The sequence below is a fragment of the Chelonus insularis genome, unplaced genomic scaffold, assembly GCF_013357705.1.
Source record: "Chelonus insularis isolate UGA/USDA-ARS -01 unplaced genomic scaffold, ASM1335770v1 contig_346_pilon, whole genome shotgun sequence".
Classification (NCBI taxonomy): Eukaryota; Metazoa; Arthropoda; class Insecta; order Hymenoptera; family Braconidae; genus Chelonus; species Chelonus insularis.
In genome coordinates, this window is record NW_023276510.1 from 221,602 (window position 1) to 248,132 (window position 26,531).

The window sequence follows — 26,531 nt, forward strand, 5'->3', positions numbered from 1 at the left end:
TCTTCATGGGCCCCACCAATATATATATTTTTTTATTTATCTTATAATTTCTATAAACTTATGAATTATGTTAACGTGCAAACCTACCCCTTTTACACGTTACATATTTATCGTTATTTTTAAATTTATTTATATTTTATTATTACTATTTATTTATGAATTATGCATTTTAATCTGTTTTTTCGTTTCTATATTCAGTGCGCATAAATGGTACGATTTTAATTATTTTATAGTTTAGAATATACTTTGGTATAGCTCCAATGGCAGCGATTAATGTGAAATATACATATACATACTCGAGGGTGTTATTACAGCAATATTTATCATTATTAATTATTAATAATGTTAATATTATTATTTATTAAATATTAATCATCATTGTTTTATAATTATTATTTAAATGTGTTTAATGCATTTATCTGACTTTAGAATTTAGAAGATTGGCAATCAATTTTCAATTTTACACTTTTTATCTTTTTACAAACATTTATTTGTTAATTAACTTCTTTGTCCTCTAGTATTATTGAATTTACTTATTTACGAACTGCAATAAAAATAATTGCATGACAAAGCGTAATAAATAAATGCTTTTTTATATAAATAAATTATTATTTCTAAAAAATTTTCTTCATTTAAATTCTTTTTCATGAGTATTTTTTTCAAGAGGACAATAAGAAGTATTGACAAATGCCGGTGCTTCAATTTTATTTCACCATTTCGATAAGAAAACTTCGATATCATGTACCTTAGCTGTACAAAATTGAAGATGTGCGCATTTCATACGATACTAAAATTTCAACTAAATTCCTCTACTCGTATCGCTGGAGTTTTTTTTTTAAACTTATTAATATATTCGGTCCTCAATTTTTTTCATTCAATATATCATTCCATATCAATTAATTATGAAAACTAATTATAATTATGAATAATGACTGGTCAGATGTCTGTAAATAGACCTCTTCTCTTCATTTATCTATACAAATTCTGGCTGACTATCGCCATGACAAAGTAATTCATTTCTTTAGACCCTTAACGTTAGACCAATTTATATATATTTTTTTTTACTCAATTTATTTCAATAAATGTGTCGTTTTCATCCACCATCGCGTTTATTTCTTACGTTTGCTCTGTTCCAACGCCATCGTTCAAATTTAACTACGATTAGTGGACCATTCATTCCGGATTTTTAATTTTTGATGATTTAAGGAATATATATCGCTTCGTCTTCGATTTTCTTATCATATAAAGTTTTGAAACAACGGTTTTTATCGTTCAATGTAAAATATACAGCATTTTTATTTTTTCATTTTTTTCAGTACAATGTATAAAAGGATTAAAGAACGCGTTGTTTCTACAATGATTCGCAGGTACCAGCCTACATATGAAATTCTTTTTAAAAATTGTGCAACTATTTTGTAACGTGGGCACTTAGAATGTCTTTCCTGATGTGAATAATCGAACAGTTTGTTTAGTATTTAAAGTCTGCTGCATTATATTTTATCTAAATTACGACGTTTTATATTAAAATTAATGTTATACCAAGTTTATCTACACTATATAACACATTCATGCTGAGAAATAATTTCACTTTGATCAAGAAAATATATTTGATGATGATTAACATTCCGTTAACTTTTTATACTTTTTTTTTATAATTCGACTAAAAAAATATAAATAATTTATTATTTTACAGTACTTGATAAGATTATCAATCTAAATTAGAGTTTGACTCTTAAAAAAATAAGAAAAAATACAAAATTAAGTTTTATGTAATGTTAGAATTTTTTTCCATCATTGAATCTACATATATTTCATTGATCCAACTCTGTGTTTAGTTTCGAATTGTTCCTCAGCATATTTGCACATTGATATCATAAGACCATATATAGGACACATACAAAATTTTAAAAAATGTTTAATCCAAGTCCCTGTCTGGTGTTCATCGTCGCCCACGTCCAATGATGATCCTTGAACAGGATGTAAGTGAGAACAATTTTTATTAGAAATATTGACAAAAACGATTTATTCCTTTTCATGACAATAAACTCTCCGTATGAATGGCTGTTGATGGCGTTGAATGAGCTGCTCGAATTATCATGAGCAACAATAACAACAACAATAACAGCAACAACAATTTTATTACACATTAGGCGCGATTCTATAGTCTGCGTTCCAAAGACACGCAATAACGCACATGATGCTGATCGACATAAAAGTCGATAGAGACAATGACACCAAGATGATGCTGATGATAGTCACGGGCTGTCAGGGCTATTTCTCCCTTCACCGCAAACATGCTCAATTTCACCATCACGTGGGCTCGACGGGCCCAAATGATAATGATCATTGTACTCTTCTGGAGGATTTCCTTGATCGTGAATGCTTGATGAACGAAGGTAGTAGCTATGTTGGAAAATATAATCCTCCAAATCTTCAGGCTCCGGATGATAATCATCGATATTCATCTCTTCGACGCGTCTTTTCATTTTACGATGACACAAAAGACAGATAATAAGAGCTAGAAGTACAGCTGCTGCTGCAGATCCCACTGGCACCGCGTAACTCACTGGAGGCACTGTGATTGTACCTGTAAATTACATTTTTATTATAATATTTTTTTAAAGGTTCCTCAACTTACCCAGCTTGAAAGAAATTATTTTTTTCATACACAAGTTTACAAAAATATTATTTGCTATAAAAAATATCATTATTAGAGTTAAATAAGTATTGGATTACTCTTATTTGAAAGATTAGTCATTCATATAAACTACATTATTATCTTGCAATGATTAATTAATTTATAAAATAATTTCTCCATTGGGTGATTTTTTTAAAATTATTTGTATTGAATTGATTAATTCGTGGACGTTCAATTAATTTCGCGAAATTGAATATTCCATCTTAAAATTCAATATTGCTGCTTTTATAAAATGATTAATACATCGTTATTATAAAAAAAAATGATCTAATGTCCACAATACATATTAATATTAATTGTGCAAATATGAAAAATTGTAAATGGAAGAAAAAAAAGTGAAAAGATAATTGAAAAACATTGAGATTTTGAACATGCATTATATGCTAAAAAGCAGATAAAATTTCAGTCTACAATCAGTATTTTCATGCATTCAGGTGTTTTTTGCTCAGCACATTTTGTATACCTACATCAAGAGAAAGTGATTATTCCCTTACTCCTTTCATAGAGATATTAAAATGCATAAAAAATATTATTTACGAGAGTAAATCGATTGAGAACGTCCTCGAGGTGAATAAAATCGGTGAAGTTTGTGAGTAGACTCACGTGATAAGGGAGTTCATAGCATGCCGGATCGTTTGAAGCCTCAGGAAGGCCTCAGATGGTCACGAACACAAAGCACAGAGAGAGAAGAAGCATGTCAGAGACTCCAGACAATGCTAGTGCCAGCGGGGCTGATGCTGTACCTGTGAGACACCATATAACCGGTCACCCACGCCCCAAAAAAAACCCGATTTCAAAAAACCCATCACCCTATCATTCGTTTGAGTCTTCTTTTTTATTATCAGATTCATAATTATCTCTCGTTTATCAATAAGCTATTACTATTGAAACACAGGTTGACATTTAAAGTTTAGTATTGTTTGGAAATTAAGTGTTGATTTGTTGCATAAAACTTTCCTAATTAAGGCAAAAGTATAAATTTAATTGTTAATTCAGATAATAAAGTATGCCGAATGTTAGCCTGTGCAATAGTAAGTTATAACTCTTTCTTTGGGTACCTGATGACTAATTAATGTTATTTCATGATAGCTCGGATTGTCGTGGCAATACATGCTTCGTGCAGTATCTGATCACTATACATTGATAATATAATGAAATTGTCGTTGATAGAAGATTAAAAGATTAAGATCTTTAACTTTTATCATAATACTACTTTTAATTATCTTCCTCCCTCTTTATTAATATCTCTTTCAACTTAGAATAATTTATTACCCATTTTTATGGAGAGCTTAATCATAATTAGTATTGAGTATAAAAAAAGAATTTTATTACTGAATAATATTGAATTAAGAAATGATTTATTATTAGACGAGGTGTTCACGATTTTTTTTAATACCAGAACATTTCATATCTTTAAAAAGAACATTTTAAATAATCATGACTATTGTAGGATTGTTCACAATCAAATTAAAGTTCTTAATCTATGAAAAGATAAAATGTTAGTTTATTCACATTCAATTATACAATCAATACTCATATCTTTCAGCTTTTCAAATAGCTCTATCTAATTATTTTCTTCATGTTTTCATAACTTGATACGACTTTTGTAAAACCAATTATTGTCTATTTTTTCCAAGTATTGTAGAGAATTCATTTAAAATCCTGAGTGATTGATGTGAACATTTGTGAGACTTTTTCTTAATATAGTAAAATTTTTCAATCCATGGTTGCATGAATCAGTCTCATTAAATTTATAGCCTCAACAAAGAGTATGGAAGAGTTAGTGACTGTTAGTTGACAGGAAAAAATATTTAAAAAATTCGAGAAGTGGAAAAGAGATTTATTCAAAGGCATGCTAAAGCTGCTATTCAAAAGCTCAAAGATATTTTTTTATTGAAAGTATATCCACAGTGTACTGAACGAATCATGTATTTCATATTCCAGACAAGCATGCGGTTCAGAATAAGAGATTATTATAGTGATCACACACGAAGGTAAACGAATAGTCAATCAAGGATTGAACCATTCGTCAATGAATATAAATGAAAAAAAAGGTGTGAGTAGAATAATATAAAATATATAAAATGGAAAGATTTTTAAGTTTATGCCAGATAGAGCGAAGATGTGATAGTTTCAGTGATAGTTTGGAAATGATTGGACAATTCAGTGAGACAATAAAATTCCATAGGGCGATAGAAGTTAATTAAAATATTTGTGGATGTATATATATATATATTTGATTATATATATATCATTTAGTTAAAGCTGATCTCACGATTATCAGGACTCACAGTTCTCCTCGTCAGTTGCATCTTCAGACCCACAATTCCTGACTTTGTTGCAACGTAATGTGTCTGCAATACAGTATCCTTTTTTACTGCATTGAAATTCATCTGGCTCACATTCGCTTGCCAAAGACACTTCAGTCCACACAGCTCGGAAGCCCGATTGTCCTACTGCTTTGTCAGAGGATATGAAGCTGCGATCAAGAATTTTTTTATTAATTTCTATTTTATCTGTTCTATTTACTCTTTATTTCAATTCTTTATTGCATTTTTTATAAATAACAGAAAAGTTTCTATTGGTTGACATAGTTGATTACTTGGTTTCATTTTTTTTTAGAGTAGATTTTAGGTCATTTAAACTCTGAGTTATTTACGATGATTTATTTATTGTATGTTATAATTTATTTTGAAATCCAACTACCTACAAGTGTTAAATTTTAAACGAAGCAATATACCTAAGTGCCAGAATGAAAGAGTAAAGTCAATATTTTATATTGAAAGTACAATAAAGTTTATGTCTTAACAAAGATATATTTTGTGTTATTTTATGTACTGTAAAAATGATAGCATTAAAGCTTTATTACACTTTGAAAAGATATAAAGAAGTATTGAAATGTTAAAAATAATAAAATTCTATTTATAATTTATTCATAGCCAATTATTATTTTTAAAATTGATGATAAAAATCAAATTTTATACTTTCTGACTTTTAATATAGTTTAAAAATACTATTCAATGCATGATTTAGAAAAATAAAAAAACAATGTAATAGAGAATTGATTTTACGTTGTTAAAAGATATAATTATTTTGTTTTACCTAAGCCGTATATTGTGATCATCTGACAAATAACTCCACGAAATATCGTTAGGTTTCCCACCGCACAATTCAATCGGCGTAGAGGTTTGTGAAAGCCACATCCTCAAAACGGCAGCTGGACATCCTCTGACTGAAAATTTTTTAGAAATATGGAATAAAAAAAAATCTCTTAGTAGATAATAATTCTTAAAACTTACCAGATTGTTCACCTTCCACAGAAAAATTAAAAAAATTCAATAATATCCTGTGGTAAGGACGCACACTTACAAACCAATTGCAAGTTTTGCTGGAAGCATTTCGAGATGGGCCGTCATATTTTTCAGGATAGTTTGGACTCGTTATTACTCCAGAATCGAGACTGCTAATATTTGAGCCACAATCTAGAACAACAAATTTTTCGTAAGCATCGTATCATCATCTTGAATAAATTTGATGACTATATATTTATCATCGAAACAATATAAAGGAGAAATAACAGAAGAATGTCACGGACCTCCGAAAATGGATTTAGCAACATCAAAAGTGTAACGAGCTTTAAAGCCACTATACACGTGTTCCGAGTCAGAGTGAAGAATGACTTTTAGACCAAGAGCACCGAGATTGGATTCCACAGGACCTGGCGCAGTCATTCCACAGTATCTTCCAATTAACTTCTCTGTACTATCTTGGTATATGTTGTAAATCTCTAACCAATCATCTTGGCAGGTGATTGGTCTGTTAATAAAAATTGATAGGTTTGAGCTTTCAAATGATAGTAACTCATCTAGGTACTGATTTATTACTATTAATCATATGATTTACCCATAAGATCCAACGGAATCGTTAGTCACACTCGTTCGAACTTTGAAATTATCAAAAACAAGAGTAACTTGTTCATTGCGCGTTCCCAAGAAGAGATAAGTGCAATTTGTATCGCTCGGATAATTACTTGGGTAACGTGGTGAGTTAAATTCCCCTTTTTTCCGTGAGGAACTTCGATAAGTGAATGTGCAGCTGCCGTCCGGTGCAGCGGTACCGGGTATTTTGTACTCGGTTTCAAAGCTATACCTATTGACAATTCAATTAAGAACCATTGAATTCATAGTATATATATAATACTGTTTTATTGGTTACATTGATCGATACTATAGAAACTATACTCACCTAGCTTTGAAACCCCGGCCTTGCTTGAGCTCCCCGCTGCTGAACACCATAACGAGACGAGGCCCGTCACTAACTATTTGGCTCGGATTCGTTTCATTACCGCAAAATTCATAGTCAAACTTGTCGTACGAGTCAGTTGCTTCTTGACCTTTCAGGTAGATTTTCAAGTATCCATCAGTACATGCGGATCTAGACAAAAAACATGTTATAATGAATTAAATAAAACAGCTTGTCTTTAATTGGTCGTTAAATTATGGCAATTTAGTTTTTAAAAAATTCTTGGTAACAAAACGAATATATAATTGATCACTAAATTGCAGCCATCAAGTCTTTTTAACCCTTTAAGAGTACATGAAGTGTATCATACTCCAGCTGTTTTTCATTTAAAATCGCTAATATTTCTTCAACAATTAGGGTTTAAGTACCTAACAATATTGAGGCACATCCTTTCTTTTCAACGAGGTCAATATGGATTCTCTAGTCTTTTTAGTTTACTTGTAATCGTCGCTCCAAGTAGAAGTAAAGTATAGACAATATTCAACATTTATCTTTCCCTTCTTATCCGTTAGAATCAATTTTTCAATTTAATAAATGATAAAAAAAAATTCATTTGACAGAAGGCATTTATTTATCAAGATAAAAGTCTCTCGTTTTTTTTTCTTGATCCCTCACATGCGAAAAGTTCTTCACTTTGTATGCCAAAATAAAGTTTTTCGAGAATCAATAATATTCAAGAATACTGCGTGAAAGCTCAAATCTTTATCTTTCTTGAGTGATGTGGGTTTTTTCGATATTGAATAAGAAAAGAATAAATTCGTTCATTTCACCAAATCACGAATAAAACGAATTTATTCTTCTCCTTAATCTGAAAAATAATCAAAAAGTACTCACTCTCCTTTGGCTTCTCCTTTAGATATTTCAAACATTAAGAACTCGAGTTTCACACGTTCAAGATGCTGAGAATCCTGCATACCGTAGATAAAGTAACGACACACAACCTTTGGTATGTAAGGATAAGGATAATTGGGACTGACAACAAATCCTGGCACACCTCCTTTCTTGCTCAAGATTTTCTGATCACACTCTGATCCTCGTATATGCATTCCTCCAGAATTATTTATAAAATCTAAAATAATCAACGACAGAAGATTGTTAACCTATTATCTCACTATAATTAGCTTAATTGAAATCAAAATCAAATATACCTAATTTTACAAAGCTTTCAGAAAATTCAAAAATTCCTTTAAATCCACGATTTTGTGTATTTGCAGTTCGCTGCAGTGTTACAAAGAGTACAGTAAGATTAGATTGTGAAGAATATAGCACCAAATTACGTTGCTGACCGCAATAAGTCCCAATTGTTGGGGCTGTATTATCCAATCCATCATAAACTTTTACATAGTCAAAAGGGCAGCTGTAGGTAAATTGGCAAAAAATATGGTGGTTTTAAAAATGATCGATGATAACGTGATACTTAAGTGGAAGCATCAATAACTCACTGAGGACCTCCATAAAAAAGGTCAAAGTCCCGAAACTCAAGTCGAATCCTCTGGCCAATCTTGCCGATAAACCGGTACGTACAAACAAGATCCTTCGGATAAGTCCCAGGATAAGTAGGCGATAGAATAGATCCAGTGCCTTTGACTGTTGAATTTACCAAGAAAGAACATGGTGTATAAGGCGCTGGTGTTCCGATTTCGTACTCAGCTGCAGTATTTATTAATCAATGATTAGTGACTTTAATATTGAAGAAGTGTAGCAAAAAGTTTCAGTACTTACAGGCGTTGATGAAAGCGTATCGACCGCTAAAGAGACTTGGTAACGTGATATTCTTGTCTGTATAGAAACTAAGTGCAATCCCGCGGTAGAGAGATACTCGTCTTCTCGGTGGAATAGGGCCGCAATATCGCCCACCGAAGGGTGTTTCTATCAGCTTGGTTGCATTTTCTGATCGTATCTCCGTGTAGACATCCATGTACTCATGAGCACAGCTGGAAATATCATGGAAAATTAATCAAGAGGAATATTATATTCATCACATGCCTGTCAAAGTCTTTGTGAATTATTAAAAGCTATTGGATCGATTCCAAGTTTTAAAATGGATTATTTTGGAGAACTTTGACGTGTAATTTGTAGAAAATATGGAATAATTCCAATACTAATTCACTTTTGGAGATCAGACAATTGATTGTTGTTTTTTGTAATAAATTTTGAAAGAATTTTAAGTTATGATATTCGACAAAAGAATATTTTTTCACTCTTGTTTCATGCACTACTACATCAATGTCAAACAAATTTAAACGTTTTTCCAATTGTGCATTCAAGGCTTTTCCAGTTTCCAATTTCATTCAGCTTCATGAATATTGAAACTTTCCATTTGGTCTTTTCTTCCCACTTATTTCTTTGCTGTGTTTCTCGGTGTGTAAGTAGAAAAAGTGTGATAAGATTGCATACAAGAGAGATTTCGTGATACTCACGCAGGTAATTCCCCAACAGCAGCTCCACTATGAAATTCCAAGCAGCAAACACAAATTACACATCACGTATTTACGATATTCAACACTCTTTTCACTCTTTTTTTTATGCACATAACAAATTGTTTTTTTTACCAACAACAATTTGAAGTAATGAATTAAATTCAACAAAAATCAATTCAAATATAATGATAACATAGGTGAAGCCTATTAACAAAATAAAATAGTAAATAATAATTTAAACTGAATTTCCAAAGAAAATTTAAATTCAGGATATAAAAAAATGCATTAATGCATGCGACATTGAAATGTATGGTAATATTATATGTCAACTGACTCTGGCGGAGTGCCGCGAAGGCCAAAAGTTGTAAAAACAACTTCCACCCGTTGATGAGGTGCTGCAAGGAAGGTATAGACACACTGCTGTGATTCACGTTTCGGATTAATCAAAGTAGGCGCATGAAATGTACCATTTTCCGGACCATCTTTGACACTGACAAATGTCTGGTCACACCCTGTCAAAAGAGAAACAAGACCATTGATAACAATTTTGGTTAATAGGATGAAAATATCAAAGGAACTTTGATCAGTCTAGAGTTAATATTTGTTGGCAAATAGTCAGCATCAGCAAAAAAATAACAAAAATTTGCGTAATAAATAGAACATAAAATTTACACAATAAATTATAATAATTTTTCTTGTTTTGTACGCATAAAAACGGTCCGTAGTATTTTATCACGAGAGAAAAATTTTATTTACTCCAACGGTTTTATAAAAAGTAAGTAATGTTGTGTTTTCGAAAGAAAACCACGTAACGAATTATTTTCTTTCTTCATGGGGATTCTTTTTTTAATTTAATTTGTTATGTGTAATAAGTTTCTTAGATCTTCATTGAAATTGAAAATGATTACAAAATGCAATTAGATTACATTTTCTGTTATAATGAGTTGATATTCAGTAAGTTTTTTACTATCTCAAACACCCATTCATTTAACTAAAACTATAAAACTTTGCAAATAAAAAAAATAAAAGTGAATATACTAACATTTTTCTCTATAGGATTGATAATTATTTTATAAAACAATACGGCTATTTTACATATATTAATTATTCTTAACAATATTCAACCATTTCTGTTATCTTTTTTACAAGTCAGACTCTAGATACCAATAAAATTGGAGAACAAATTGAAAAATCGTAAATTACTAGGGGAAATTTATTATTATGTTAGTCAATAACCAATAAAGTAACATTCTATAAAAACTTGAAAAAGAAATTGCCAACTTTTTTGAAACAACCAATTTATCACCTAACTAAGTTTAGCTTACTTTTGATAAAATAGACTGAAATCATTGTAATTTAGCTCGCTCTTGAATGAAATTAATTACTACCGTGCTCGCAATGTTATTTCAACAGTTTTTATAGAATATAATTATTCTAGAGCACTGATAAAAATGATAGAGTTTTTCTCGTGTATAGAGAGCAATTTACATTGATTTTTACTCCAAAGCATTGGTGGGCCGAACTGTTATCAAAGCTTCTAATCTTCATAGCTTTCTCATTTTGAAAATTGTAATCATTCACTAGCTTTCACATAACTATTTTTCAACAATGACAAGCTATGTGTAGTTTTTATCATATCAAGATTTCACAAATAAAAGCTATCTAAATTTAATTTGATAATTATCTCCATTACTTATAGTGTTATTTTTTTTCTCTTCTTTTTTAGACAATTAATAAATAATCCCATAAATGCATTGAAATATTTTTTTTCAATAAATAATTGTTGCAATATTGAATAGAAAAAATTTCAAGCGCTAACTGCTGATAACAAGGCAAAAGCAATCTACTGGTCTGACAGATCTGATAGGCCCAACTCAATTTTTCAGCACGTTACGGAATAAAGATTAAGTAAAGTCTCCAGCACGAAGAAAAATACGCTCTTTATTTATTAAAGGAGAATATTTACTAAAATTCGTCTTGCTTAAAAAATAAAACAATTTTATCAAGATTACTTATCGGGCCGTTTTTATTGCGTGACAACTTGGGCTGTTAAAAAAAAAATATAGCTCTTGTATTAACATTGAACGTGAAGATAATTAGATGTACTCACAAAGTCGAAGTTGGGCATAAAATACGTGTAATAAAATAATATAAAAAATACATAAATATATTGATAAAAATGTCAAAAGACGTACTTGGTGTTTTGGCAGTGGTGAAGGGTCCCGGTGGTGGTGGCGATAGGGATGGAACGAAGTCTTGCTGTGGCAGTGGCACATCAATTACCTCGCGGGCTGATGTTTCACGATCAAGTAGAGTCGAAGAGGTCAGAGTCGTGTGTTAAAAAGCAGAGAGAAGACACCAGGAAGAATAGTCCACCGCCACCGGGAACACACCGCACCACATTATATAATTACGTTCTTTTTTTTGTTTGTTTTTACTTAAAATAAAGTAAGGAAAAAGGAAGAGAGTTCATCAAAGATGATGACGTCCAAGCGATTGATTCGATTTGACGTCAATATTTGCATTATTTCCAACTCTCTCTATCCTTTGTCAGATTATTGACACTGACCTGTGATAGCACGTGGACAAAGTAGCAGAAAGAAGACGATGGCAGGCAAGACGAAACTACTCCCAGAGGCATGCCACAGTACCGAAGCCATACTGTGTCCTGAAATTATTATTTCAGTTTACTTTTAGAATTCAAATTAACTGATAAATTGTAAGGACTATCAATTCTCTTATCATGAATATTCGTAGAATATTGAATAACTTATGTTCGAGATCCATAAAAATTCATGAGTGTTTTAAGAAAATTATGATAGAAGAAAATGAATAATTTATATCGTCTGATGAAAATTTTGCTCTTGAACTTTTTTGCAAAGCAATGAGAACAGAATGACATCAATAATTGTTCATTAGTAATCAAACATTACACTAGAGAAAAGGGGTTGATCATAGTTGGTAATCATGTTTGCTTCAAGTTTCACCGATCAACAAATTTAACTTGTGATCAATGCATGAAATGAGTTATGCTAATTTTTGAAATTGAATTTTCAATATATTTTCTGGTGCTTAGATAGATGAAGAAAATTTTAGATTCCACTTTTTTCTATACCACTTATAATGATTAAATCCTACTGACTGATGTATTTTATTTAAGAAGGTTTTAAAATAAAATGTAAGTAAAAATATTGATGATTTGTGCTGTACTTATAGAGCTATCATTGGCTTCAGTTGCTCGACTATGGGTGCATTCACCTTAAATGATTTATTCAGTTGCATAAATCACAGATAACTGTTAATTTACTTCAGCTTTACCGAATTTATTGGAGAATTAAGAGACAATGTTTTTAATATCTAATAAAAATATGGTTATGTCAACTGAAGAAATATTAATTACATTTTTTACTTAGCTTAATAAAACTTTTTTAACTGTAATAAAAGACTTTTCTTTCAACTGTCAACAACTAAACTTCCGTCAGTTGCACAACGATGACTGAACTGTCAAAAAGTCCTTCGAATATTTGATTGCTTAGTTAATTGCATTAGCTAAGCTAATTAAAGGTTTACTATTTTCCTGTTACGAAAAGATAAATTTAATAACTACATATTGTCATACTTCACTTTGCAGGTTTCTAAATATTTTCTTCAACCACATTTCTAATGACCATAAATGAAAATTCTAATCACGTTATTTGCTAAATGAAATTTATCACTTTCTTTTTTAGAAAGTAAACAAGTCAGACAATTTATGGTATCATACATCACCTGTTATTTTGGAATAATTTTTTGTACAATTAAGGTGACTTAATTATAATATTAATTATTCTTTTAAAACAAGACGACCTTTACATTAAATGTGATTTATCATCTTGCTACTTTACCATATCGTCAGTGTCTATTCCAGGCCCAGGAAGCACGAGGAAAGTTGATCCAAGAGATCATCTAGAATACATGAATAATACTTGTTAGTATGCTAATTTAATTAAGTATAAAAAGTAACAAATAATTGATCATAGAGACTATCTTTGAATTAAATTCTTATCTCGTTAAAAAAGTATCTTAAAATAAAATCCAATTAAATTCTGATAGATAATGCCAAATATATTGCGCATATATAATCTATAAAAGTACGTGAACGTGAAGAAGAAAAAAACAACCCTTTTCAAAAACACTTAAGCCATGCATCGTAAGTTAGGGTGTAGGATTATAGAGTACCTTAACCCACCACGCCCTCCTCTGCTGTTTTATGCACGTTGTCTCTACTTGTAATCTTATCGTTAAGTACAAACACGACAAGTCACAGAGAAAATAATCTTAAACAAATATATTTTTTCACCATCTTAATATTTACTTTTAAATTTAGCATTATCTTCCTCTTTTACTTTCTTTATTATTTTCTTGATAAAATCAAGTTCTGTTGTATTGAAGTAACTATTAAATGGAAATAATTTTTTCACTTTGCACAACAAACATAATAGAGGAAATAACCTGCTTGCTACAATAATAGCAAATAATAGAAGCTAAGTCCTTACTTTAAATCAAAACGTTGTATCACAAAACAGTCAGCTTTTAAATTTACTTTGAAATGTCATATCTTGAATGTACATGAAAAAAGAATTGAATGGTTGATGAAATTTTTTTCATCTTTAACCAATTTAAAAATAAATTGCGATTTTGAGTTCAATAGACTAGTATAATTTCGCCACGCCCTAATTCTCAAAGTTCTATGATAAAATAAAATATAAAAATGAAACTTTCCAAGATAAATGGACTATTCTTCTGACTTCTTTCATTTTCTTTATAACCATTTTTCACAATTTTTTTTTTTATCAATTTGACATCTGGTTATCCCGTGGGTTCTTTCATTTTTCCAGTGACAGGAAAAACTCAGCAAAAGATATGAAAGGTAAGAAAAATCCTTGGTAAAATTTCTAGCCAACTATCAGATGGAAACATGGCCGATCCTATGGGATCACACGATGGATTGGACCATCTGTCAAGAATTCTCAACAAGTTTTGAGGTTTAAAAAAGCTCTGGGAGATGATGACGTTTGAGGTATCAAGAGACGAAAGCATGAGATAAGAAACGAAGTTATAGACGTCTGTATGTGTACAAGGATCTGCAAAGGGCGGGGTAATAGGATACGAACCGCGCCCATGCGCTTAACAAGGATGCTTTGGGATATTGGTCAATAGCTAACCATCTCTTAAAAATGTATTTAAATTCAATATAGTAATAGTTGAATCTTTTCAAAACAAATAAATATTGAATCTGTTTAAAAACAAATATTAAAATAAAAATAAAACGTACCGTGATAGTGTCCTAGGCATGTTTTTCCAAATCTTTCCTCTGCTGGAAAGAGATTGTTTTTCTAGAGCCTCGTGGTTGGTTTTTAGTCCACTGAGATATCTCGCGTGGCTGTTGTGTGTCTCACGACCACCACATTGCTACCCGTGTATTTCTGATCTGTTAATTCTCGTGCAAATTGGACAGCTTAAACCCCCAAAAATCCAAGCTAAACCATCTTGAATGCAGACGAGCGTTTGTTGGCTTGCGCACACTCCTTTCTTCTCTCTTCTACGTATCTCTCGTTTTCCCTTTTTCTGCTGCTTCCTACAACGCTAGTGAGCTGACCTCGTGTGATGATGCACTTCTTCGACTTCCGTATCCACATTCTTGACACAATAATGACGCCTCAAGGTACTCATTATTTAGTATTATTTTCAGTTATTTCAGCATCAATCTGATTGTTTTGATCATCGACTGCTGCTGCTGCTTGACACTTATTTCACCAAACGTTTGACCAAACCATCATCTATTCAAGTTGTTTATCATTATTCACTTGGCTTCTTATGGATTGTGTTGTTATTATTGAAATGTGTTCACTTTTGTTTTTGTATTTAATATACTCGTTTCAACGACTTTCCACGCAATAGATGACCTACAGAGAGAAAAAGCCCACGAACTCGTATCCACTTTGCACGTACTGGAGTCTCTCTCCCTTTAACGCAGCCTTCTTCCTTTCTGTCTCTCGAACGCGCGGGCGCTCGACTACCACCAACATGTTACATCCCCTTGCTAGAGGTCGCTAAAAACATGAGGGAGTAGAACGATCTTGAGAGTGGGAGAATCCAGCGGGAATGAGGTTCATGAACTGGGGTGGAATTTTCGTCATGGTCCACAAGGATGCAGGAATTCTTTGACTACATATTTTATTAAATTCTCTGCCAGCTACTTCAACAATTTTACTGATTTTCTTTGAATTTTATTCTTGATATATTTTGGAAAATTTTTTGACTTAAGTTACATTTTCTTTAATGCTACTAAAAGTTTAGTTATAGTAAATATTTTTTTAGAAGAATAAATGATCAAGTCTTTACAGTAAGTGGGACAGGGATGCGCAGATGATGATGCGTCTGACCACTCATTTTTCATCCTCAATACATATGCACTAATCGTGTCACAAGACTCTTTTCCTCCTTTTTATCCTTCTAACTTGATGGAGAAAATGAACTAGTGGAAGAAGACATTAATGGTAGGACAGATAATTTAAGACTTTGTTCAAATGAATGACTTTTTGATAAGGAATTTTATAAAATATTCGACTTTACACTTTTTAAAGTTTGTTTAGTGATCTCATTTTTTAAAAATTCTTTAGTCACATTTATAATAAATAGAATTTAAAATGTTCACTTAGTTACAACATGACGAAAATATATTTTTATACTTTGATCGAAAAATATTATCATTTTAATCTCTTCTCGAAGTTGACAGATTTGTCGTTGCTTTAAATGAGTTTTAGTTCAAACAAAAGCAATGTTATTAGGTCAAATTTATTTAATTATTCGAATAAAAAGTATGATGTCACTGTGGATTCTTATTATTAAAGTGCTTTTACGATAACTTCTTACATAGACTAGTTTTTTCCAAAATCAGACAACTAAATTATTTGAAAGAATTACTTGTATTAATTTTTTTCCAAGTACTGCATTATTTTTATAATGGGAGTCAATTTTTTTTTGCATAAAAAGATGCTTATAAGTTATGTGGCTTCATAAAACTTTTGTATGACTAAAGAAAGACTTTTTCTACTATAAATGTTACTTTCTTAGTGAATTGGTATATAAATTTAATGAGGGTGACTTATAATAAGATAGTGAACATCAATATATAATTAAAAAAGATAATTCACATACAACTGTTTATTGAGACATGTAGAATACATCTGGTTCATACACAAAATCTTTGACACTTTTTTTTCATTTAATTCAAGCATCTTCTAGCCCGGGACAAAAATGAAATGATGACAGGGAACGATTGTTAACAATTGTTAAATTTTATTTTGTATCTCATGTGTTTTATTATTTTTTAATATTTGACATTTTTATAATTAATATGTTTATTTTTAACTACTTCACACTAAAAATCAGAGACAACTTTTTCAATTAAATAAAAAAATTATATAAGATTGCGGCGAATTAAAAAAAGCAAAGCAATTGATATAGATGAATAATAATTAAAAGAATTAAAGAAGGAAAACAAAATATAAATTTGTGTTTAAATACAATTCATATATGCTATTATTTTCTGCGCGGAGGAATTTTAAAACATATAAGAAAAAATATTTTAGTTTAATTACGAAACTTATATAAGTTTTTTTCCTTTTTTTTTTTTAGATAATAAGAAAACATAAACTTAATAACAATATTAATATGATTATTATATATATATTGATATAAATGAGAAAATTTAATTAAATTTAATTGTAAAACTTGAGTAACGCGCATTAATTTTTTTCTAGTTTTTTATCTATCTTTATTTATCGCGAAAGAATTAACATCATGTTTCACAAAAAATGCATATTTGCAAGAATATAATATATAATATATTTATACATAATTAAAAAAACACCTCCGCCTTTTTTTTTCCTTTCCTTTCGTCCGCTCTCTTAAATTTGGGCCAAAGACTTTGATGTGTCACAATCGTTCCGACTCAATGACAACCGTTTTAATTATTTTACTTTACTAGCTCCAATTCAATAGATAGAAATTTCTTCCACAAAGATGTTCATTCTTTCAGAAATATGCCCACGCGACTTATGAAAGAGAAAGAAAGATAGGAAAAAAAAATTCATCATCTTATTAGTCTACTAATATATTATAGTATCCCAGCAGATGCGCTTGGTCGCGAGTAAATTAGGACATTTGCCAAAAATTAGAGAAAAACAATAAAGTAGAAAAAATAGAAAAGTAATAGGGCGCGCGGTCCGGGGCATCGCCAGTCACAGTGGTGCATTATCCTAAATGCGACCTTCGACCCCCTCAGGCGCTCCAAATGCTTGTATGAAATACAAATTTGTTTGCAACAAAATAGAGGACTTTGGAAGGATTCCAAGGAGGTAGGAATGATAAAGATTAAAAACTAAAAGGAACAAAGGAGGTGATTGAGGGTTGAGGTGAAAAAAAAAGAATGTAAGCATTCGAAGCGTCCGGGTTAACGGGCTAGGGTCAATATTATAACGCTAGTACCTAGATCAGTCTAAAGTCTCGTCACCGTGAGCTGCCTCAGCCTCTCGCCACTTGTGGTTTCCTTGCCCCCGCAAGTCGAACAATCTACATCATCAATAATAATTTTTAGATTTTTTTTCTATTACATTTTGCCTTTTACAATCCAACTATTAATATTTTTATACGTTTTTTTTTAGATCAATTACAATTGAATTTCTTAGTAAAGAAGGTATAATTTAATTTCAATTTTTTTTATTAATCCCTTATATGTTTGGTATCTCCTTAATTTACTGCATAAGGTATTTTTCCTCGCTTTTTTTATTTTTTAATATTGTTTATACGGAAATATTTATCATGTCACAAAAACCCACTCAGTATGATTAGCAATAGCATCCTTATTATATTGTTAATATTAATATTATTATATCCTCAATATTATGCTTTCATAAATAGGTAGGAAGGTAAAATAAAAAAAGGATTTTAGGACGTGGGTATAGTATTATTTTCACGGTCTTTTAGGTAAAATAGGTAATTATAATTAATTTAAATGAAAAAAAGAATAAATTTCACGACAATACAGATCTTGTACAATGATTATTGTTGTAAAATATGAGGCAAATAATAATTAATAAGGCAGGGATACAGGGAATTTCATTTCTTCCATCTTTGCGGGGGATTATTAATCAATCAATCATTAATATTATAATAACTAGTTGCGATCTAACCCCCTTCCATTTAATTTGATGGTATTTTTCATTATAACTTTCAATATAAAGTTAATCTATAATAATTGTGGTCGGGGGCAAACAAGATTATAATTAAGTAAAACATGAATAAAAAGTAACAAAACATGCTCATAAATAAAAAAGGGTTTGCGAGCGATTATTTTCGTTTTTTTTTTTTTAAACATTTATCGCCATATTTTTTCTTATGCTTGGATGTCAAATGCATCAATTTCTATCTACTCTTACGATGCAAATCCCATTAAGATTTAATTGTTCATTGTTAGATTATCCATGAATATTTATTAATATGTACTCAAAGTTAGTTTGATAGCCAATATTTATGATCATTATTTTTTTTTTGTTTTTTTTTTATTATTTTTTAATTTTTTTCTGTAAACTGTATACGTCCATAATTGTGCTGCATTCATTTACAAATTGTCTGATTGCATGGGGACACAAGACCAGTGAAAAGGGGGTTTCTTCATCTACTCTTTTTTTTCTTTAAACAGTTGTTAGTGCTCGGCAATTAAATTTGTTGTAAAAATAATTGATAATTAATTAATTATAATATAATAATAAACAGGGCTAATCGATTGTCAGTTGTTTCAACTCCATCTGCATTATTTTTTTGTTTTTTTTATGTTTATGTTAATTGATTGTTTTTTTTTTGTTGTCAATTTTTCTTTACATCTGAAAAATCAATTTCACTTCTCAGCGGGTGCGTGTGTCAGCGTTGCATTTTTTTTTTCTATTCCATTGATATTCCTAATATCCGTTAATTTTTTATTTTTTATTATTTTTATTTATTTAATTGCTGTCTTTCTTTTTCTCACGGCTATTATATCAGATTATCATGTAGATTAGTTTTGTATTCTTTTCGATATATTTTTTTTGTCATAATCGTTATTTTTGCATTTGCATATCCGTTTTTAGTTTGAAATATTTTTTTTGTTATCTCCAGAACAGGGGGGATGTTTGGGCTCCAGGGACAGGGACCAACTTACAACCCGCACTTACAACTCTTACTAATTAACTAACAGGCTAACAATAACAACGAGTCTCAACACTCAAAAAGTCGTGCGCTTGTATGTGTTTTTTTTTCCTTTTTTCTTAAGAATTTTTCTCATGCATAATTCCGTATACGCTTTTAAGCATCACTAATTTTTTCTCAATCTGTAACTATCATTATCAATTCGGTTGCCAGTCGAGTTCGAATTATAACAAATTCGAGACGCAATAGTCGCGCCTTTTTTTTTATCTCATTTAAAAAATATTTTGCCTTGGATTATATCCAATTTCCATCAGGCAATATTAAAAATTCATCTTAATTTTTTTATAAAAAGAAAACGCATTTTGTAAAAAAATGCGTTCAAATAAATACAGTATACAGAATATAATTTAGAGATGAATGATCTAAAAAATTTTTTTATCCATTTTTGAAATGGATACTGCCATTGAAATTCATTTTAAAATGTACAAATCACTTTTCTATATATCTCACAATTTTTTTTAGTCTCATCAATATGTGAGCAATACCATTTTTTTCTTCTCTCTTTCGCTCTCTCTCTCTTTCTTCCTTTCTCACTCTCTCTCTCCCTCTCGAACTCGAATTGATCACATCAATCGTGTATGAACTAATGTCATAATCACGATAATAAAAAATAAGAAAAAACAAAAGTTAAAGAACAATTCGCCAGTGCAAAAACATTGACAAACACTATATCGATTGTCAACGTTTTTGCAGCCGAAAACTTTCCTGACCCTTAATAATAATAGTTTCACTGACTGTACACATTATTATAGACCAACAATAGAAGGTCTAACGGCGCTTGGCGCGCACTCTTAATCTTTTTTACGACGCATACATGCACACATATCAGGGGGATGCCCTTTAATTTTTCTTATTATTCTAGACGCGCTCTTTTTTCTTGACTAACCACATATGCTTGTACAACAATTTTTCTTAGTCTTCCAAACGTCTGTTCACTAACACTCACTCATTCCTATAAATTTTAACGTTCGCTCTCTTTCACGCATTTTTACTAATCTTATCGTTCCAATCAACCCTCCCCTATCCATGCAATGAGTAGTCTTTTCTCTTTTTTGAAATAAAAAAAAAACAAACAAACAAAACATAACTCGAAAAACATTGCTACTACAACCACGAGCTATCACGCTTTTTTTTTATAACCGCTTAACTTAAATACGAACCATCACAATCCAAAATTGTTAACATATCTAATTATCACTTCAAAACATTTTTTTTCCAATTTCTTATGTTTTTCTTTTATCTCAATTAACATTTAAGCATATTTGCGCGTTTTTAATCATCCTAAATCACTCTCTCGCTTGGCAGTAAACAATGTGACAATGCAGTAGTGGTTACCTTACGATTACGATATTACAATTTATATTATTAATAATAGTACGGGGTGGGTGGGTGGTCACTCCGATGTAATAATAAAGTCCCAGTGGCACATCACTGTACATAAAAATCACAACAACTGCGCGCGGTGGACGACGGTGGTGTGGCATTTATTTTGACTCTAAATCATCTATAATTTTTTTATGTTTAAATTTTTTCGACCTCTCGCGCGCATTTACAACTCTTTTATCACCTAATATTACATTTTTACTTGACGTTTGAGAATCAAAAAGTTACATTTACAATTACTATATTAATCGCGAGATGAGAAGCAGCATCGTTGACGGATGGATGTTAAAAATTTGAAGAATCTTTTGCTCTCGCCCTTCTAAACAAAAAATTATCATTCTTTTAATTCTCTCTCTCCTTATGCAAATCTTGCGATCCTCTGAGCGAGAGGAAAACTCGCGAGTTCGGATATTAGTTTTTTTCTTTTTTTTTTTTTGAAACGATGGATCAGCGCTGTAACATATTTTTGTTCTCTATAAACATTTTTTTTATACTTTTTAAAATTTCTTTTTGTCTTTCATGAGTTTTTTGTTGCACGTAATTCGAGGCTCATTACAACGCCGGAATGCGTTAAATGTCCGTCTTTTTTTTTTTTTTTAAATTTATAATATTTAGTTTTATATTAAAATTTAATAATCAGTGTATTTCAATTCGATTAAATGAATTGGTTGCATCGCAGATAACCGGCGAAAGTTAGCTCCACGAGTTGGAAAAGTCTTGATACCACTCGTAATCATCACCGGCTGTAGCGCCTGTTGCTCCTGATCTATCCGTAAAACTGACGCCACTACCACCGCCACCGCCACCGTTTACACTCGCCAATCCGTACGTATTGCCCAGTGGTTGTTGGGCGAGGGGCTGGTTTCCCCAGCTGCTCTGGAAGCGACGTTTAGATTCCCCCTGGTTCTGGTGACCCCCGTCAAACTTTCGCTTACCTGCTATAAGAAAGAGAATAAAAAACATATGAAAACACGTTTCGTGAGAAATCACTTCAACATAACTATGCTTTACTTACTAAAGTACTAACGGTTTTAAAATGCGTACAAACTTCTTATTCTCTTTTGCTATTTATAGCTTATACCGAATTCTTCTGAGAACGGGTTGCTTTGTCATTATAATAACTAATTTATTTTGTTACTCAAATATTCAAATCTTCAACAAACTGTTCAGTCTGTCTAGAATGCTTTTATTTGGTTTTTATACATGACAGCGTCTAGACTTGATCAATTTAAAGAGACCAATGAAAAGCTAGTTTTTTAAAAGTTGCAAGTTTTTTTTAAAATGAATAATAATGAATTAGAGCAACTGTCAATGATAAAAATATTTATAGATATTTTTAAAATTGAATATACTTTAAATGAAATTCTCAATAAATTTGTTAAAGGTATTTCTTTTCAAAGGGTTATTAAGTTCAATAGTTGACGGTCCATGTTACTCTTTTTGATCTAAAGTTACTTGAATTGACTTCATTTTGATCTCTTGTAATTTAATAGCAGAAAAAATTTAATATCGATTAAAAGATTATGTTATTTACAATTAAAATACCTGGATTGTAATTTTAGCTTCTACTTTCATTTCTTCTCTTATTTTAATTTTTTTCTTTTTCAAATTTCTTCCAATAAAACTTTATTTAAATAAAAGAAATGAGCAAACAAAACTCAGTAATTCTGTTACTGAATTAGACTACTGAATTAAATAATATAAAAATAACTATATTAACAAAAGAAAACAGGATTATTGAGTTTCGTTTGTGATTATTCTTATTTAAGAATAAAAAAGTAACTCAAAATGACAATAAAAACTAGTATTTTATTCTAAACAACTGTACTTTAAATGAAACAATGACAGTAAAAGTGAACAAGAAGTTGGGGAAGATAACAAAAAAATTACAAACTAAGTGTGTGTTTCATCGTTTCTTGCCACGCAGTTCATTTGGGGTCGATGAGGAGTTTTGAAAGGGAAGTAGGAGAAGAAAGGCCGATGAAGAGGTAGAAAGTGATTTAGCATGTAAGGAAGATGACTGCTGGTCCAAGACTAAAATTATGTGTTAGGTTAATAAAAAATAGATTGTTTGAGATACAGACCATCCTCACCTGGTAAACTTCCCTTGGCGCGGACCCCCCCACGAGCGGCTGGCCGCTGGGCCCCACGGACCCCTGATGTTGCGGGGATGCGTCCCCCCCTGACTGGGCCACGGGTTTGGGGGCCACCGACCACTCGGCCACGGGCTACCGGTCCACGGCAACGGCCAGCCTATCCAAACACACCCAAATGTTACCCCATCTGCAGCTTACATATATATAATAAAACTCCTCTCATCCTTCTTTATTATTAAACCATACACAATATTGTATTTTATATCTAAATATTTTGTAAATGCTCTCTCAGTATCGTTTTATTTTATTTTTTATATGCAAAACTATGAAGAACCTTAAGCTTTCTACGCACATTGAGTTCTTCATTTTATTTTTTATTTATCTATTTATATTTAATTTATTTTAATCATTTAATATTAATAATATGTATATGTTTACTTGAATTTTAATTTAAACTCTAATGGCACGAATGAATGAATTTATTTATTTTTATTAATGATGTTAATGTCCTGTCGATTATTATTAATATGGATTAAGAAGTTTATTTGCGCGACCCATAAGCACATTTACATTGGTGGAGAATATAATAGAATAAGTAAGCAGCGGTGCGGAGAATTTGGCGCTAGGATAAAGCAAAAAATAATTAAATTACAAAAGTCATTAATAAAGCTTTAGCTTTGTAACTTCTAAACTTCTGTGATCAGTATTACTAATCGCATTAGACTTTAAGCAGGTGTTAAGCAATTTTTTTTGGTTCAATTATTAAATTATTTGGTTACTCATTTTTTCTTTGGCAAAAGCAGCGAGGATTAGTGTGTTATCCAACATGGATGACAAAATGATCAAAAGCGAGTTTATTTTGGCAGGTATTTAAGCATTACTTTCTACTGCATTGGCTGCTAAAACAAAATGTAAGTTGCGTTATAACAATAAAACAAAAAAAAAATAAATAAACAGTTAAACAAAAAAAAACAACAACAAAGCGGCACTTTAAGCAGATTTCATTTGCCAATCTATGCGCAATAAGCGTGATTATTTACTGCTGAAGCAAGCGAGAGAGCGTGGTGTGATTTGCGATTTTTTTTTGAATTAATATCCATGATATTTCCTATTTTTTACATCGCATGATTGTTCAACTCCTTTCTCATTCCTTTTTTGAAATTGTCTCCAAGTTGTACCTAATAATGTGAGTTAAAAGACTTTTCGTTAATAAAAACATCAAGGATTAATTAGTTGAAGTCTCCAAAAGATATGATAATCCCCAAGATCTTCAAGTGTTGAGCTAAATAAAATTATGAAAGACTTTTTCTGAGTCAATTTACAATAAAGACGATGAAAAAAGTTAGTTTGTAGATACATACTCATAAAGTTACTTTGTAAATAGTGAGATATTAATAAGGGAATAATGCTCAGGAAAAGTTTTTCATTTAGGGTTGAATATTAAAGACAAATACACGATGAAGCAGCTTTCTCTTGGTCATCAGGGATAATCTGAAACTTGAAACAAAAAGAGAAAGACGGAAAGAAAAAGAAAGAATAGTAGATGAAGAGTCAGTTTAAGTGCATCATATCCGAGCCACGAGACGCTCTTAATTACACTTGACTTCGTGCGTATTTAAATTAAACAAAGAAATTTAAGAGGATCTAATAATATCAATGAGATTATTTTAAATAATAAATAAATAGATTAAAAGCAAATACTTTTTAAAACTGTTAGTTAATATACCTGAGATATTCTACTCATTGTAGGATTCCAATACTTCATTTATGGGTTATAAAGCTTGATTGGAAGGATCGTAAACGGCTATTAAGCAGGTTGTGTGTATTAAGTAAGCTTCTGTTATATTTGAAGATCATATACGCAAATATGCACACATTAGGATTAAATGAAGTTCCTCTTCTGTCTAGATTTATTTCCCAAGCACAGGGAACAGCAAGATTTGAATGTTTTTAGAAGAGAGTTGCAGTCTAAATTTTCTCAGTCTCCCCTGCTTTTTTTATCTTATTTTTCTCTCGTTGAATTATTTTGTTATTAATTTTTCTTTAATATCACATTTCTTATTGCACTTCTTTTTTCCTTCTTATCATTTTCTTTTTTTGTTACTTGTTTTTCTCTAAAAGACTCTAAAGCTTTTCCCGGCTTTAATTTAGTGGACAAAATTTTGAAATGGGTCTAGAATGGCTCAGATATGATTCACGCAAGCAATTCAAAAGTGGCAGTGTGTTCGGGGGGATGTTTATTATTTTTTTTTTTGCTCTTTTAATTATGTAAGTACAGGAGACTTTGAACTGTGTATCAACTTAGTGCTTTATCGACAAAAAAACTTTTTTTTTTTAAAAATGTATGAAATTTAATTAAAAATGAATTTTAGTTAGTTAATGGAGCATTAGTTTAGCAAGGAATCGAAAAAGGAAATTTTTTAAAATATCTTCTTTCATTCTTAACTTATTTTTTCTCATTTGTTCTTAATTAAATTTTTTTTCTGCATTTGCAGATTAATTTAAATAATTCACGATTCACACAGTCTCTCTAGTTATTGTTGATATATACAATTGCATTTATTTACAGAAATTATGCGTGTAATAATTATTAATTTAAAAAAAAAAATGATTAATTAACACAAGGCGAGTGATGAGTCATCCAGCAAAATGAACAATAAAATGAATAGCATAGAATTTTATTAAGATTTAAATTAAATAATATAAAGTTATTAAACATTAATGTGTAGAATAAAATATAATACACATAAAAAATATAATTAATTAATTGAAAAATAAAAAATTAAAAAAAAAATTATTGGAAACATTTCACAATCCCTTGCGTTTTGTGTTAGTGGATTGCACGAAGCGAGCACAAATCGTTTAATTAGGCATTTTGTTAAATATTTTAATCGCGATTAAACAGGCGTGTCAGTTGTTAAATACGAAATAAGTAAGTGAATTGAAAATAGTAATAATGAAAGGAAGAAAATATGGGCGTATGAAGAGTAAAAAGTAAATAAGGATTCCGCGAACACTGTGCCACAATCAAACTACCGCTGAAGTAATTTTTAAAATTAAAAAAAAACAACAGTAATTATATCTCAAATAACAATTAATAAAAATTTTTGACTAATTTTTTGTTGTTTTTGTTGATAAAACTTGTTAAAAAAGGCGACCCACCGGTTGAGGCTGCCTGCCTCTCCCTCTGGCAGGCGGCGGAGGCGGCGCAAAATCGAAATAGTAATCTTCGTATCGATAATAGTCATCGTAATATGGATCACTGTAGCCACCTCGATAATCCCCATAACCGTAATAGTCGTAATCATAATCTATAAAAACACACATTACAAATAGACCCAAATT

The 26,531-nt window shown here is 30.7% G+C and overlaps 2 protein-coding genes across 23 annotated transcripts in view; both read right to left on the reverse strand.

The window, feature by feature from the left end:
* Positions 1-1,306: 1,306 nt before the first annotated feature.
* Positions 1,307-15,461, reverse strand: LOC118066463 (dorsal-ventral patterning tolloid-like protein 1). Of its 4 annotated transcripts, XR_004690253.1 has the most exons (18): positions 14,735-15,461; positions 13,305-13,365; positions 11,990-12,088; positions 11,616-11,711; positions 9,755-9,932; positions 9,421-9,447; positions 8,723-8,934; positions 8,443-8,650; positions 8,149-8,357; positions 7,835-8,069; positions 6,944-7,132; positions 6,602-6,847; positions 6,294-6,514; positions 5,998-6,180; positions 5,801-5,930; positions 4,990-5,177; positions 3,302-3,441; positions 2,453-2,587 (listed from the first exon to the last, which is right to left on the reverse strand). XR_004690253.1 is itself a non-coding variant. In XM_035082508.1 (17 exons), the coding sequence occupies exons 3-17, from the start codon at positions 12,078-12,080 to the stop codon at positions 2,256-2,258; spliced, it is 2,745 nt and encodes a 914-aa protein (XP_034938399.1). In that variant the 5' UTR covers positions 12,081-12,088; positions 13,305-13,365; positions 14,735-15,461; the 3' UTR covers positions 1,307-2,255. The 4 variants fall into 4 exon arrangements, 3 of the variants coding, with proteins under 3 accessions (XP_034938399.1, XP_034938400.1, XP_034938401.1); XM_035082508.1 differs by lacking the exon at positions 3,302-3,441 and having other exon boundaries at positions 1,307-2,587; XM_035082510.1 differs by lacking the exon at positions 2,453-2,587 and having other exon boundaries at positions 3,153-3,441.
* Positions 15,462-17,429: 1,968 nt separating this feature from the next.
* LOC118066420 (heterogeneous nuclear ribonucleoprotein R-like) overlaps positions 17,430-26,531 on the reverse strand; it is a 29,913-nt gene continuing 20,811 nt past the window's right edge. For 11 of the 19 annotated variants that reach the window (XM_035082438.1, XM_035082440.1, XM_035082436.1 and 8 more), the window contains 3 exons: positions 26,349-26,497; positions 23,175-23,343; positions 17,430-22,028 (listed from right to left, as the gene is read on the reverse strand). In XM_035082438.1, the coding sequence (XP_034938329.1) occupies positions 21,784-22,028; positions 23,175-23,343; positions 26,349-26,497 (563 nt within the window). In that variant the 3' untranslated portion in view covers positions 17,430-21,783. Of the gene's footprint in view, positions 22,029-22,935; positions 23,125-23,174; positions 23,344-26,348; positions 26,498-26,531 lie in introns of those variants that run through there. The other 8 variants (XM_035082435.1, XM_035082439.1, XM_035082433.1 and 5 more) reach the window with 7 other exon arrangements.

Bases quoted from the DNA above. Each gene is read 5' to 3' on its own strand.
- LOC118066463 (XM_035082508.1), bottom strand. From the start codon at position 12,080: ATGGCTTCGGTACTGTGGCATGCCTCTGGGAGTAGTTTCGTCTTGCCT. The intron at 8,070-8,148 runs GTATATTTGATT...TGATTATTTTAG, and splicing joins TGAAAGCTTTGTAAAATTAG to ATTTTATAAATAATTCTGGA. The intron at 6,181-6,293 runs GTCCGTGACATT...TTGTTGTTCTAG, and splicing joins TGCTAAATCCATTTTCGGAG to ATTGTGGCTCAAATATTAGC.